This window comes from Coffea arabica, chromosome 6e, assembly GCF_036785885.1.
Source record: "Coffea arabica cultivar ET-39 chromosome 6e, Coffea Arabica ET-39 HiFi, whole genome shotgun sequence".
NCBI lineage: Eukaryota > Viridiplantae > Streptophyta > Magnoliopsida > Gentianales > Rubiaceae > Coffea > Coffea arabica.
The window spans coordinates 2,260,197-2,273,872 of record NC_092321.1 but is presented as its reverse complement, the minus strand read 5'-3'; the positions used below and the strand labels follow the sequence as shown (position 1 = coordinate 2,273,872).

General features: G+C 34.9%; 1 protein-coding gene across 1 annotated transcript; it reads right to left on the bottom strand.

Annotated features, from left to right (window-relative positions):
* Positions 1–6,866: 6,866 nt before the first annotated feature.
* LOC113697180 (ras-related protein RABE1c-like) lies at positions 6,867–12,495 on the bottom strand. The gene is made up of 9 exons (XM_027216670.2): positions 12,331–12,495; positions 12,042–12,163; positions 9,657–9,729; positions 9,469–9,569; positions 8,110–8,175; positions 7,824–7,921; positions 7,691–7,753; positions 7,525–7,617; positions 6,867–7,189 (listed from the first exon to the last, which is right to left on the bottom strand). The coding sequence occupies exons 2-9, from the start codon at positions 12,112–12,114 to the stop codon at positions 7,106–7,108; spliced, it is 651 nt and encodes a 216-aa protein (XP_027072471.1). The 5' UTR covers positions 12,115–12,163; positions 12,331–12,495; the 3' UTR covers positions 6,867–7,105.
* Positions 12,496–13,676: the final 1,181 nt, after the last annotated feature.

Genomic DNA, 13,676 nt, shown 5'->3' with positions numbered 1-13,676 from the left:
CTTCCCTACTCAGCTATTGTGTTGCTTCAAAAGGAGGTCCTGAAATGTAGCTAAGTTGTTCTATATATTATCGCGATCCTCTAAATCAATTGATGCCACCTAGTGCAATTCTGTAAATTCTGCTTCAATATCATGGAAGCTAAGTGTGGGGGAGTAGCATAAACTTATGAAACTTGCCTATTGTTTGAACTTGCCTCAGGTAGCTATATAAAGGGCAAAAATGTTACACTTAGTTGCCCGGTCTGTTCCATTTACTTTATTGGCTGCTTAACTGATTCTGTGGAGTTGCTTTAGTGCTTTAGTGAGTGGAAGTTCATTCGGAGATGGGAAATGATTGGTTTAGTTTCTTTATTTTACTCATTTAGGCATTGTGGAAGCCTGTGTTACGATGTGACATGTTTTTAATCTACTATGTTTATGAATCATTGCAGCAAGGATCATAGCTGATGTGATGACCAAATTGGTTCTTGATTGAATTTAATACAATCTGGTAAGCATCGAGTGAAATTCTTAAATGTCAAAATTGCTTTTTTTTTTTTTTCAGGATTTACAATCTGAGATTCGTTGTGGTCTTTTTTAGAATAAGATGCATTATGTACCAGCTGTGATCAAATGGCAAAAGAAGTGGCCGTAAATTTTTCAGAACTATATAGAATGAGTTCTACGTCGACATTGTTTATGCTTCAATTTCTAATATCTGCAGGCAATGATGAGCAGTAAGTCGCATCTGAACTGTTTTTTTTTTTTTAAAAAAAAAAAACCCATAAGCCTAGTTTCTTTAGAGAGGATACGTAGAGGCAGTACGTGGCATTGCAGTTTCTTTTTCTTTGTGCTTCCTGCATTGGCAACGCACCACCGATCCCAGACGAATCCATCGTTAACAACATTAGATGTGTAACGCGTGCTGCTGGGAGTGTACTATAGATGCCTCGTACCCAATCATGTTTGGCATGCTGTGTTGGTGTACATGCATAAACGGTTCCCAGTTTATGTTGCAAGAACATCATCTACTTCCTGGTTTTGATATGAGTGCGGAATCATCTCGTATCGTATCTGAGTACATACATAAAGAGTAATATGCGAGTGCGAGAGTGGGAAACGCACCGACCAGGAATAAATTTAGAGCCCTTTTGGAATGACTCCATCGAGTGGATTGTTTTGTGCCAAGGCGGAAACACATTCCTATCCTGCAAAAATGATTTTACTACCTTCCGAGTCTTTTTTGCGTGTATTTTTCGTCTGTCTCCATACGGTGGACTCCTCTTGATTGAACTTTTGACTCGAACAGGAAACCTGGAAAATCTATTTCCGGTGTGGCGTGGTTGAGTGTCCGTGCATGAAAAAGTTGATTCATGCAAGCCGCTTTCCAAAAAGTCGAAAAGATATCCAGGGAAAGCGAGGAACAAAACAAACTATCATCAACTTTTGTAGTCCCATTTGTGGTGCATATTCTTCGTCACGGTGATTCAGCGGTGACGGTGAGTGACAAAAACTAAAAGGGAGGTTTCTAATAATTTTACTCAATTTTCTCTATGTTTTAATAATTGCATAGACCTCCCTTGGTCCAATCAAATGATTAAAACATTCTCCACTTAATAGTTAATTCATAAAGGGACATTTAAAATTGAAAAATACGTCTTATTATTCTACTTGCCATTTCATAATCTCAAAGAACAATTTCCATCAATTTTTAATTTTCATCTCTTCCTTCCTCCCTCCATGCTTCTTTCATACTCTTCTCTCTTTTCTCCTACAATTGTTTCTTCCTCTCATCAAATACCGCATTCCATTGTTACCAACCAAACCACTATTAATTTTTTATCATCTTCAAAATTTATCTGTACGTTTTTGTCCTCCTGTCTCTTTTTTACTATAAAAATTTTAGACCCTCTTTTTTTTAAAAAAAAAAATAGTTTTACTCTTTATAAATGTTAGCCAATTGAAGTTACCAAATTAATAATGTGCAGACTGTGGATTTTATTGTCAAACTAGGGGAAGCTGAAAAAGGTATCAGTGATATGGGGGGAAAAATGAAATTGAGATTTGGAAGATAAAGAAGTGACTATTATGTCTTTTAAGCAAAAAAAAGTCTAGCAATTAAAAAATTCATTAGTTCTCTCTTTTATTTACCTATTGATTGTGGTTTTACTATGAAGGTAAAATTTTGTCTCTATTTCTAAGAGTGGTACAGCAATGATGAATTATGTTCTTAGGGACATGGGGTACTTTTTGGTTTAGTATTGGTAGTGGTGGTAGTGAGTTGTATTAGACAAGAATTAGCAAGTAATGAATTTTAAAATGAGTTGGAGTCACTCAATTTTGTTTGCTTTAGTGAGTATGCCACGTACAATAAGTTGAAAATTAAAACCTTTTTTAATTTTGTCTTGTTCTCTAGAAGAAGTGTATTTTAGGATATTTGTGAAAAAAAATGTAGGCTATTGGATCTATATTGTTACATAAATCTTAAAAGCGATAAAGATAAGTGTAATTTTTGAAACTTGAGAGGAGCTCTCTATAATTGCTGAAAATCTCAAGGGAGGTATCTGAAATTATCCCAAATTATATCATACAACCACAAACCATGATATATCATCACAGCCACAAAGGGATAGGCTGCTCGGCATTTGCCTGGATTTCGTTATAACAGATTGGACTATTACGTGAGCGCGAATAAAAATGTAAAGCGCCACGTTTGCGAGGTGTAAGTACTGATAGTAGCAGCATAGGTCAGCAGGAGTGGTACCAGAATCCATATTCCGGTTGTGGATGTGAGGATGCGGGCTTACAAAGTTCGAATCCAGAGATCATCCTCTTATAAACTGGTGATGCTGCTAATCGACATTACTGTTGCACATTTTATGATTTAATGTATCCGAGATAAAATGGTAATTAAAAAAATAAAAAAATTAATTAAAAAATGTGTTTATAATACAAGTATGTAACTAATATCTTATAAATAAGCATCAATCCAAACAACAACTCTCCGGAGTTTTGCCCGCATTTGAATATTCATTCATCGGTTCTGTTCCAGTGATATTTGGCTTTAGCCAAAACAACAACTTGGGTCCGTAAAGTAGGAAGAAAATGGTAGTGGTTTCAAATGTGCATTCCACAAAGAGGTACAAAAGGGATCATCAAGTCTGGCAAAGTTGCTGTAAAATCAGCAGCGCATCAATTCTGCGGGCGGCCAGCGTGCAGGAATTTAACATGGGAATGACATTGAGACCATCTTCAAGAACGTCTGTCAGTCGTGTCTCCTTCTCGAATGATCGCATCCGTCAGATTTTACGGGTGATTCCTGTAATTTTATGTAGTACACTCGTTGTTACATTCCCCTAATGCTAATGCCTAAAACAAAAAAAAAAAAAAATGATGTTTATTGGATCTTAAGAAAATAAAAAAAAGAATTAAAACATGATGTTTATGTAAAAGAAATAGCAATATAATAAAAAATGAGACAGAAAGTGGTATAGGGTGCGGGACAGAAGATCCGTTGCAATTAAATTGTATCTGTAGTAGTTACGTAATACACACCGAGTACGCTTAATTGTCATGTTCTTCTACTGCCAAACTAGGCTTGTATGCGGATTCGGGGATGCCTAAGTAGGCTTGTTATATTCTCCTACTGCCTAAATTGTTAGCATGTTCTATCATTTGTTAGACCAGATCCCCATTTTTCAAACGAACTACCAGACCAAATCCCCATTTTTTTTGAATTTTTGAACGAATGAATTCTCTTAATTGTCACGTTCTCCTACTGTCAGACCAGATCTCCGCTCTTTGGATTTTTTGATCAAAGGAAGAAGTCTTTCTGAATTTTCTTTCAATTGTCGTGTTCTCCTACTACCAGATTAGATCTCTACTCTCTGGCTGGATTTTTTTTTTTAACGAAGGAATTCTCTCAAAGAAGTTCTCTTAATTGTCATGTTCTCCTAATGCCAAACTATAGATCCCCACTCTCCAGATTTTTTGAACAAAGAAAGTCTCTCAAGTAAGTCTCTTTTTTTGAAAAAAGGGATAAAAAAAAAAGTTCTCTCTAAATTTTTTGAACAAAGGAAGTAGGAAGTACAAGACTTTTTTGTAATCTAATTCATAAGAGAATTCTGAAAGACTCATCCTGACCATTGGACCAAAACTCAATTGAATTCCCAAAAACTTAAATGTCCGTTTGAAATGGACTTTTGGGGTGTTTTGTTTTATAGAAAATAACATATTCTTTTTTGAGGTGTGATAAATGGTGATTAAAAAATGTATTAATTATGTTCCCTAAAATTTCCAAAAATAAAATTTTCACCGTATTTGCAATCCTAAAATTTACAAACTGGACACCCTACAGTGAATAAAAAGGAGAACTGTTAATGATTAACAAGCTTACGGAGATATTTTGGAGGCGATGAGCGTTATCCTTATTTCAAGGGATATGGATGGAGATACATGCACGACAGATTGACGTTAAATTTTAACTCAGAAATACTGGAAAACAAAACAAATTAAAAAAAGAAATGTGTTCTAAACATCCAAGGCTTCAATTCAATTAATCGCAAGAAACCAAACAAAAACAAAAAGGGAAACAAATTTGATCTGTGGCTTTCAGTTTATCTTGCCCATTCTACATCATCATCCTCCCTTTCTCCGGTCGTAAAGGAGTCTTTGAGATTTAAAGGAAGCTTTTCTTTTGTCATCTTCTTTAATCTCTACAGCTTTTGGTCAACCAAAGGCACAAAGTCTCAATAATTTGATTCACGTTTCCAAACACCACAGGGAGCAAAGCAATGTCGCACATGAGGATCCCATCATTCAAATCTGAGATTTTTAGTGCTTGTCTACGCTCTACGGAGATCTGATGAATGGCGGTTTGGATAATATTTATTTGTTAATATACTCCGAAAACAACACAGTCAAATGAAATGGCACCAAACCAATGCATCCTCATTTGACAGAAAAACAGCAGTTTGAAGCCTCTGCTTGAACGAAGGCACCATGCACTAAAAGCACAAAACAGAGTAGCTTTTTGTATAATCGCCTAAATCATGCATATTTCATGTCATGGTGCCTCTTGCATGAAACACCCCCTGAAATGATGGAAATAAAAACCTTTTTTTTAAAAAAAAAAAAAAATTTCTAGCAAGAGGGAGACGAGACTTAAGAAACGGAGACAGGATAAAAGGGAATTTGAATCCATTAACTTTAGTTACTCTATCAACGCCGCCTCATTAGAGAAATAAAAGCCTTTTTCTTGTTAAGGAGAAAAAATTAGCTTTCTAAACAGCTTTTTTCTGTCTTTTATTGGATGCGTTATCAATAATTGCATCAATGGCTAAAAAATCGATTGCAAGCAACTCATCTGAGTTGGACAATAATTGCACGAAAAGGCAATAGCATTAATCATTTAAGCAATAATTGATTTATATATATATATTCATAGACTCCGTCACCCTGCACTGATCTACTTTATGTTGAAAGAAACCTTCCTGCCCCATCGACATTATTGATAATTAGAGCTTTCTCAAGCAATAAAAGTTCAAAGGAGAGAAAATGATATTGGCATCCGCCCCACTCACTATTATTATAAGATTAAAAGGCTTGTTTCTTTTGCCTTTTCAACGACAGTGTCCAATCGACGCAACTCAACAACTTGAAGCTGCTAGTGTATGTGGCACAACAAACCACAAATCAGACCTTACCCCTCTGCTTCTTTTTTTTTTTTTTTTTTATCGATACAGGAGGTGTCCGGGTCAATCCTTACGGGGTCCGACTAATCCCCCTGCGCTCCGAGAGAGGAAGCCCCACTCCACACCCTGGTTGCCACGGGACTCGAACCCTGGTTGCCAAGTAAGTGGCCATATCCTAAAGAGGAGGAGCGAGCTACCCCGTGGGAGCGACCTTACCCCTTTGCCCGTCAGCCAACTATCCCTACCCTATGGATCACAATCGAGATTTAAAAAATCTTGCATAACATTTTCCTCCTCATTTGTACATTCTTAGCATCAAAAGCTGATGGCAACAATAATAGTTTGACAAATAATTTCAGACTTGAAACACGACAGAACTTCATCGATTGCTTTCCGGGCTCGATGAACTATTGATTGCTACAGATGAGAGTGTAATTCTTACGACAAGAAATGAAAGATGCTCATGGTAAGATGAGGTGCAAGTGTTTTTAGCCCCTTAAAAGTTTGAATAAAAGCAAATGTAGTCTCAAATGTTACAATCTTTTACGCACATTTAATCCTAATGACTACTTTTTACCAATTATTACCTGAATAAGGTCATCTGCTAGTAATTAATTTTTGCCAAAAATTTTAAAAGTTGATAAAATATTACTTGCTATAACGTGCAATAAAAAATGACTAATTACTCATACTGATCATGAGAATAATTAGCCTTTAAAAATCAAAATTTTCTCTTGTCCGTCGAATTTTTATATTTATGAAATAAATATTAATTATTCACACAATCAGCTTGCAAGTAATTAATCAGTCCTCTTTTATTATAAATTGTTGGCAACAACATTTATTTCAAGTTTTGTAATTCTTTTTTTAAAAAAAATAATTGCCGATATTTAACAGCACATGACCGAATTTCAATAGCAATTGGTAATAATCAGTTAATGGGACTAAATGTGCTTATAAATTAAAACATTTGAGACGAAAAATGCAATCTCTCTATGCAGAAATATGTCGGTCACTATCAAACCATCCATAATAACACAAAGGACATGTACGGATGGCAAACTACGTCACTAAATCATGGCAGGAGTTCGACCACAAGTAACACAAGGACACAAGTGTTCATACTTTCAACTATCAAATCAAAAGTAACAGTTTGATTTTTTTCCCCCCCTTTTACTTCAAAGCAAGTACTAATTAGCAAAGTAAAAATGAGACTTGTATACTTTTTCCCCGTTCAAGTAAAAGCTGCCAACATAACACGACTAAGGGCTGAATAAAATAAATGCTAGTCAAAACAATACAACCAAAACCAACATTGTTATGACAAAGATTAGTTTCCCAACAGAACAGATAACATTAGGATATTGCTGTCATAGCTTGTACCCTTTTTCATGACAGCCACCTCATCATTTATCTCAGACGCACTGAAATGCTCAAGAACCGCAGCACGCTGATTTCTGGGCAGCTTGAGCAGCCCCTGCCGCCTGGTCTGGTTTGTTTATTTTGATGGTTGGGGGCTGCATGGAAACAGGACCAGAAAATTAGTAGTGTTTCCGCCTTATATCCCAAAATCCACCAGTGCAGTGCAGTGGACGTCTTTTCTTTACTTTCGTTCCAGAGGGAGGTAGGAAGGAAAACACAATTCATGAGCAATTAACTTTATCATCTACTCATAACACCATATCTCAGCTGCCTATCTGTACCCTTTTTCCTTTTTATTAGAAACAGCTTCACCATGTTTACTTAAAAAATCGAGTCGCAGAAAGCAACGGGAATATTTTAATCGAATGAAGAAGAAAAAACAAATTCGTATGTAAAATAACATTAAGATCTCTGCTCAAGAAGCTTGTACCTCAGCCTTGGAGTCAGTTTCAGCAAGTCTTTGCTTGATATCCCGAGCTATTGAAAAGAAAACCTCCTCAACGTTCAAGTTTGTTTTTGCGCTCTACATGTCATCATATTATTAACATTTAGCTCTTTGGCAGATTAATACAAAATAACCAGCTGCATAAACTTACAGTTTCGAAGAATTTAATTCCATATTCATCTGCCAGTGCTTGACCCTTGGAAGTCGGAACAGCCTAGAGAAGATGATTCACATTAAATTAATCTTTGGAAAGAGAGAGAGAGAGAGAGAGAGAGAGAGAGTACCCTTTTGCTCTCATCCATGTCAGCCTTGTTACCCACCAATATCTTGTTGACATTGTCAGAAGCATGTTGTTCAATGTTCCGAATCCAATTTCTAATGTCTGAACATTGCAAATTTAGTTATAAACCAATGTCGAAGCAATCAAATAGAGAGGAAGCTCAACTATTCAACCAGAGCTGTGCCTTCTTGATTAGTTTTAATGCAAGCCAGAGGGCATAATAAACAGTCAACCATATAAAAGTCCAAGGCCAAGCACCATATAAGAGAAAAAACGAAAGAAAGACTTACTGTTAAATGATGACTCATCTGTCACATCATAAACAAGCAGAATTCCCATGGCTCCCCGATAATAAGCTGCACAAAATAAATGATATAAGAAAATTAGGCCAAACATTTAATAAGTTCCAACAAAATTTAGACATCATACAACAAACATAAAAGACAAACTTCCAACACAAAGGAAAAATAGGCACATGCACGGAAAATAGAAGTCAGCTAGAGCTCAGTTAAAGCACATGCAGAACAGAAGAAGATTAATTGCCAATTTGATCTGGTCAGAAGCAACATTTTGTAGGTAAGGTTGGCTTTCGAGAAATTTTATTCATGCTAATTTCTGCTATAGGTACAAATTTTCAATACAATCCCTAAATCATGCGAAGGCATTTTCAAGATTAAGCTCTCTCCCCGTCAAATGCAAGGTTTACATCGATCAAACATCTTCTGCTGCTCCCCTGAAGGAGCTAGTGAATGTTAATATGTTAGCATCATCCACCATCGAACAACTCATTAGATCATAGACAAGTATAAACATTTGGAAATTGCAGCAAAGGAGCCATCTACTATATTCGATTTTATGTTGTCCCTTTAGAATTCCTTAAATCATGTTGCAAAGGGCTATAAACTTCATGCTGCTGCTTTGAGATCCAAAAGACAGAAGCCCAAAAGAATTCAACTCAAATTTCAATGGTTGTTAGCTAGCTATGTATACAAGTTCAACTACAAGAAAGAATTTAACTGGGAAACAACAACTTTGAAAGCAAAAAAATTCTTATAACACATTCTCAGTAACATAATTCTTTTTTTTCTATTATTGATAAAAGACATTAGTGTTTGGATAATAGATTATTTGGGATAATTTTTTTTAAAATACTGTAGCACTTTTAATGTGATGTATGTGAGATAAAAAGTTGGTTGGAAAATGTGTTGATGATGTAAGCAAATAATCTACAATCCAAAATCACTGCTCTGTATGTGCAACAAAGAAGACATCTACTAACTTAACAGGATATGCTTTGTCTTCAATCCAAGAAACCATTTCCCAATAACATTTCTAGGGAAATGACGTGATACCACATGTTCACCAACACTGCTCTGTATGTGCAACAAAGAAGACATCTACTAACTTAACGGGATATGGTTTGTCTTCAATCCAAGAAACCATTTCCCAAGAACATTTCTAAGGAAATGGCGTGATTCATTATCTTGACAATTGATCAGAAGATATTTCTCACTATCCTTCCAATCCATTATAGCAGGATTAGCGAAAACATAAGCATTCAACTGGATGAAGCAGTTGAGAGAGGCGTCCGAGGTCACACTAAAGAAAGAAGTCAACAAGGTAACAGCATACAAAGATTACACACTCACCCGTTGTGATTGTTCGGAAACGCTCCTGTCCTGCAGTATCCCATATTTGCAGTTTGATCCGTTTCCCATCTAGCTCAATAGTACGAATCTTGAAATCGATCCTATGCAATCAATTTCGCATCGTAACTAGTTTGTAGAAAATAATCAAAAAGACAACATTCTAGTAACATGAAAATAACATCACCAACCCAATAGTGGTGATAAAACTGGTGGTGAAGGAACCATCTGAGAAACGTAAAAGAAGGCAACTCTTACCCACACCTGAAAGTCAAAAACACAAATTCACAGATATATAAGAATCCAGGATACAGTTAAGTTTCACAATAGCATAGTCACAAGACATTAACCGAGCACCCTATGTTGAAAACAAAATCAGAGTCAAGTTCAAACCAAATTCATATACTTCCAGTCTAAAACATGTTGAGCAAGAGAGTTCCAGCACCTTAATGTCTGAAAGTTATGATAGAACCAAAGTCCATGAACTTAAAACCTTGCTTTTATTGTTACGCCTATATATCACTGCTCATGTTTGACTAAAAAACTCACCATTTTTCAGTCTGAGTATAAAAGGCACCTAACTATCCTGTACATTAAATGCCTTCTTATCCAATAGACCCGAAAAAGAGAGGAAATATTGAGTCTTAAACCGATCTGTCTTAACAAAATACTTAAACAACATAATACACCAAAGCCTAATTATTGTAACACTAAGAGGTGCATTACTCTCACAATCTATAACAAAAAGACAACCTCACAAAGACCAGACATGTGAAGATAAAACTTATGCTAGAGATTCAATTTCAAGAGCAGTCCTTTGAAATTGAGAACACAATAGCATATCGAAATCCTTTAAGTTAACAGAACATGGAAAGGCAAGAAAACCACACTGATACCACCGTCCTTCAGAATACAATCATTAATTACATAGAAAAGCACATAGGAGTCTCAAAACTACAATATTTTAGTATATTATAAAGTTTAATCTAAAATGAATGTTTGTTTTGGATTTACAACAAATGTCTTCTGGGGAAAAGCTAGAAGGATATTAAAAGTCTTTCCCATTCACTAATCTTGAATGGCTAGCCCCAAAATTGGATCACAAAGACACGTCCAATAAGGGGGGGATGAAACCAAAGTCAATATCTTAGAGTTCAAATAAATGCCAAAAACAAAGACTAAAATTTAACATTTTCCAATCTTCTTAACAAATTTTCACAAAAAATGATGTAACCAAACACCAACTTCAGTACATAACTTAACTAGTTACACTTAACTTCAATTTACATCACATATGCGAGATCACAGTCAGAACATGATAGAAGAACTATCAGATTCAAACACAAGAAATTTCAAGTTGCTGCAATTGACAACCATGGGTTGTATAACTTAGAAAAAAGTTAAGATTACATATTGAACATCTTTTATCAGAAAACACAAATTCCATGACTACAAATGAGATAAGTAGCTTAGTGGATCATACACTGAAAAGAAGAAATATTTTCTTCTTTTCCTCTTTTTTTTTTTTGGAGGGGGGGGGGGGGGGGGGGGATTGGGGTGGGGGTGTTGGGGGGCTAAAGAGAATTCTATGTCATCTGACTGGCTAATAAAAAAGAACCATGTTTAGTTAATCATCCAAAATTGATAGTTGTTAAGAATCTATAACAATACCCTCATGACAACTGATAAAAATCAAGGCAAATGAACCAAAACTATTACCCTCCACAGAGGATCACCAAACTTGCCAAACCAGTTAAGCATAGCTGTGAAAACTCAATTGAGTACTCTAACATATCGACAAACATGCAAGTAGAACTCAGGAGACCTTTCCGAACATTACCTGTTGCAAGTAACCGCAAAACAGCATATTTAGCACTCCAACATGAAAAAATTGTCCAATTCAAGAATGTTGGTTACTTTTTGCTTGCTCATTCCAATTTTGAACTCAAGGCTAAATAATATAACAATTCTAATCTCAAATTTTCCCCAAATCATTTAATATTGTTGTCCTTGCACTAAACAGCTCCAAAAGGTCTAACTACAAATTTAAAGCTCAAGCTAAGTCCCTTAGTGCAATCAAGTGAAGAAACATCACTCTGTGTTTGACAAGCCAAGTTGACATTACTGACAATAAAGGTTCTATATCTAGGACGCAAAAATGATGTGCATTTTGGACGCCATTAAAATTCTGCATGGAATACTTGGATTCAGCATTTTAGCTATCCTGAATAAAAAGCAGTTAAAGGCAAAAGTCTGTCCAACTAAAATGGCCCACGAATCATATTTTTAGATTCAAACTTCAACAAAAATCCCCAAGTTACATTGTTTAAAGCTTTATCAATTTACAAGTTGTACGCTATCAAACATTGAGGAACAAACAACAGCCATACAAAATGCATGACAGGCAAAAATGTGGAAGAAACAAAATCCAAGACCAACAAAAAAGGTCAACATATACAGAAATGACAAATGTAGAGGCATGAAAAAGGGTGTCTTTTACGAAAATAAAATTGGGGAGACAATAAAAGAAAGAAAAGGAACAGAAGTAGAAACTAAGGAGGATTGAAGGACGTTACCGCTGTCGCCGATCAAGAGGAGCTTTATGAGATAATCATAGTCGGCTCGAGCTCTAGCGGGCGGAGCAGCCATCTGATTTGATTGGATCTCTCAGATGCGATGTAATGGAAAAATATATAACCTAAAATCGAACCAAAGTAAACGATTAAAACAAAATTGCTCTTACATTAAGCCGTAGATGTTAGGGATTAACAAGAATTTGAAATTTCAAAGAGCGATAATAATATGGGATAAATTTTAACTAATAAATCTAGAAATCGAGAAAGAGGGAGAAATATATATATTTACCAGATCGGAGACAAATACAGAAAATAATAGAGAGATCTAATAAATGAGGGAAGAGGAAAAAGAGGAGGGAACAGGGGATGCGTCCCTAAAACGTCAGCACCGGTCGGCCGTTGAATTTTTTTTTTTCCCCCAAAAACTAAAATATTTTGTTTTCCGTTTCTCACTAAAAAAGTGAGAAAAAAATGCAGTATCCTGTTATCAAGATGCAAGTGGGTCGGATCGCCGCCCCGCCAAGATCTCATGATTACCTGACTTGTATCCGCAATTCATGATATTCGTAATTTTGGATATTATCAAGCCAATTCCGGATATTATATCATGTCCGAAATGCGGATTTACAAAATTAGCTTACCTAATATGTTCTTCTAAATAAATTTAGATAAAATTAAATCATTGAAACTGCTTAACGATAGAGAGACGTCATTCCAAATAAATTACACAGTTCACAATTTTACTAATCAAATACGTTACCCAATTCTTTAAGAAAATAATGTCAAATAAATTACAAACAACAATAGCGAGCGGCCCAATATTTTGGTGTACACAAATATCGGACCATATTCATCTAGTCATTTATATATTAAAAAAAGAATCCCGGTATCTTAAAAATTACACTAAATACGATTATACTGGTGCGATTATCCAAAAAATGAAGCCTCTATCCGACATACATAAAAGTAAAATGCTAAAAATGTAGTTTTGGTTTCCAATATTTGATATCTATGCGATTTTAGTATTTAAGGTTTCAACAAAAACAAATTTGATTCCCCAATGTTTGGCACTTTTGCTATTTAATGGACACATAATTGTATGTAACTAAATCATGTTAGAGTGTGTTTGACAAGATTGAAATTAGAAAACTGAAATGTAAATCTATTAAATTACTGAATTGTTAAATACTAAGTGTGTGTTTGATAAAATTGAAATCTGAAAACTGAAATTTGATATCTAAAATCTAAAATATGAATTCTTTAAGTTATTAAATTGTTAAGTACTAAATCTAATACATTTGAGTGTATATCATATGAAGTGATAAGTGAATAATTTATCACTTATTTTTTAAAACAAGTTTTGACAAAGAATTTCAATGCCATTTAATTAGTTCAGGTGTTTAATTTTTTGTTATCAAATGCGTCTAAACATATTAAGACCATGTTTGACAATTTAATTCAAAACTTAAATTTAATGAATTTATATCTTAACATATTCAGACGCGTTTGATAACTAAAAATTAAACAATTGAATTAATTAAATGACATTGATTTTTTTAAGGCAAAACTTGCTTTAGAAATAAATGTTAGATCCTATTTGATAACCCAATTTAGTATTTAAATTTAATGGATACA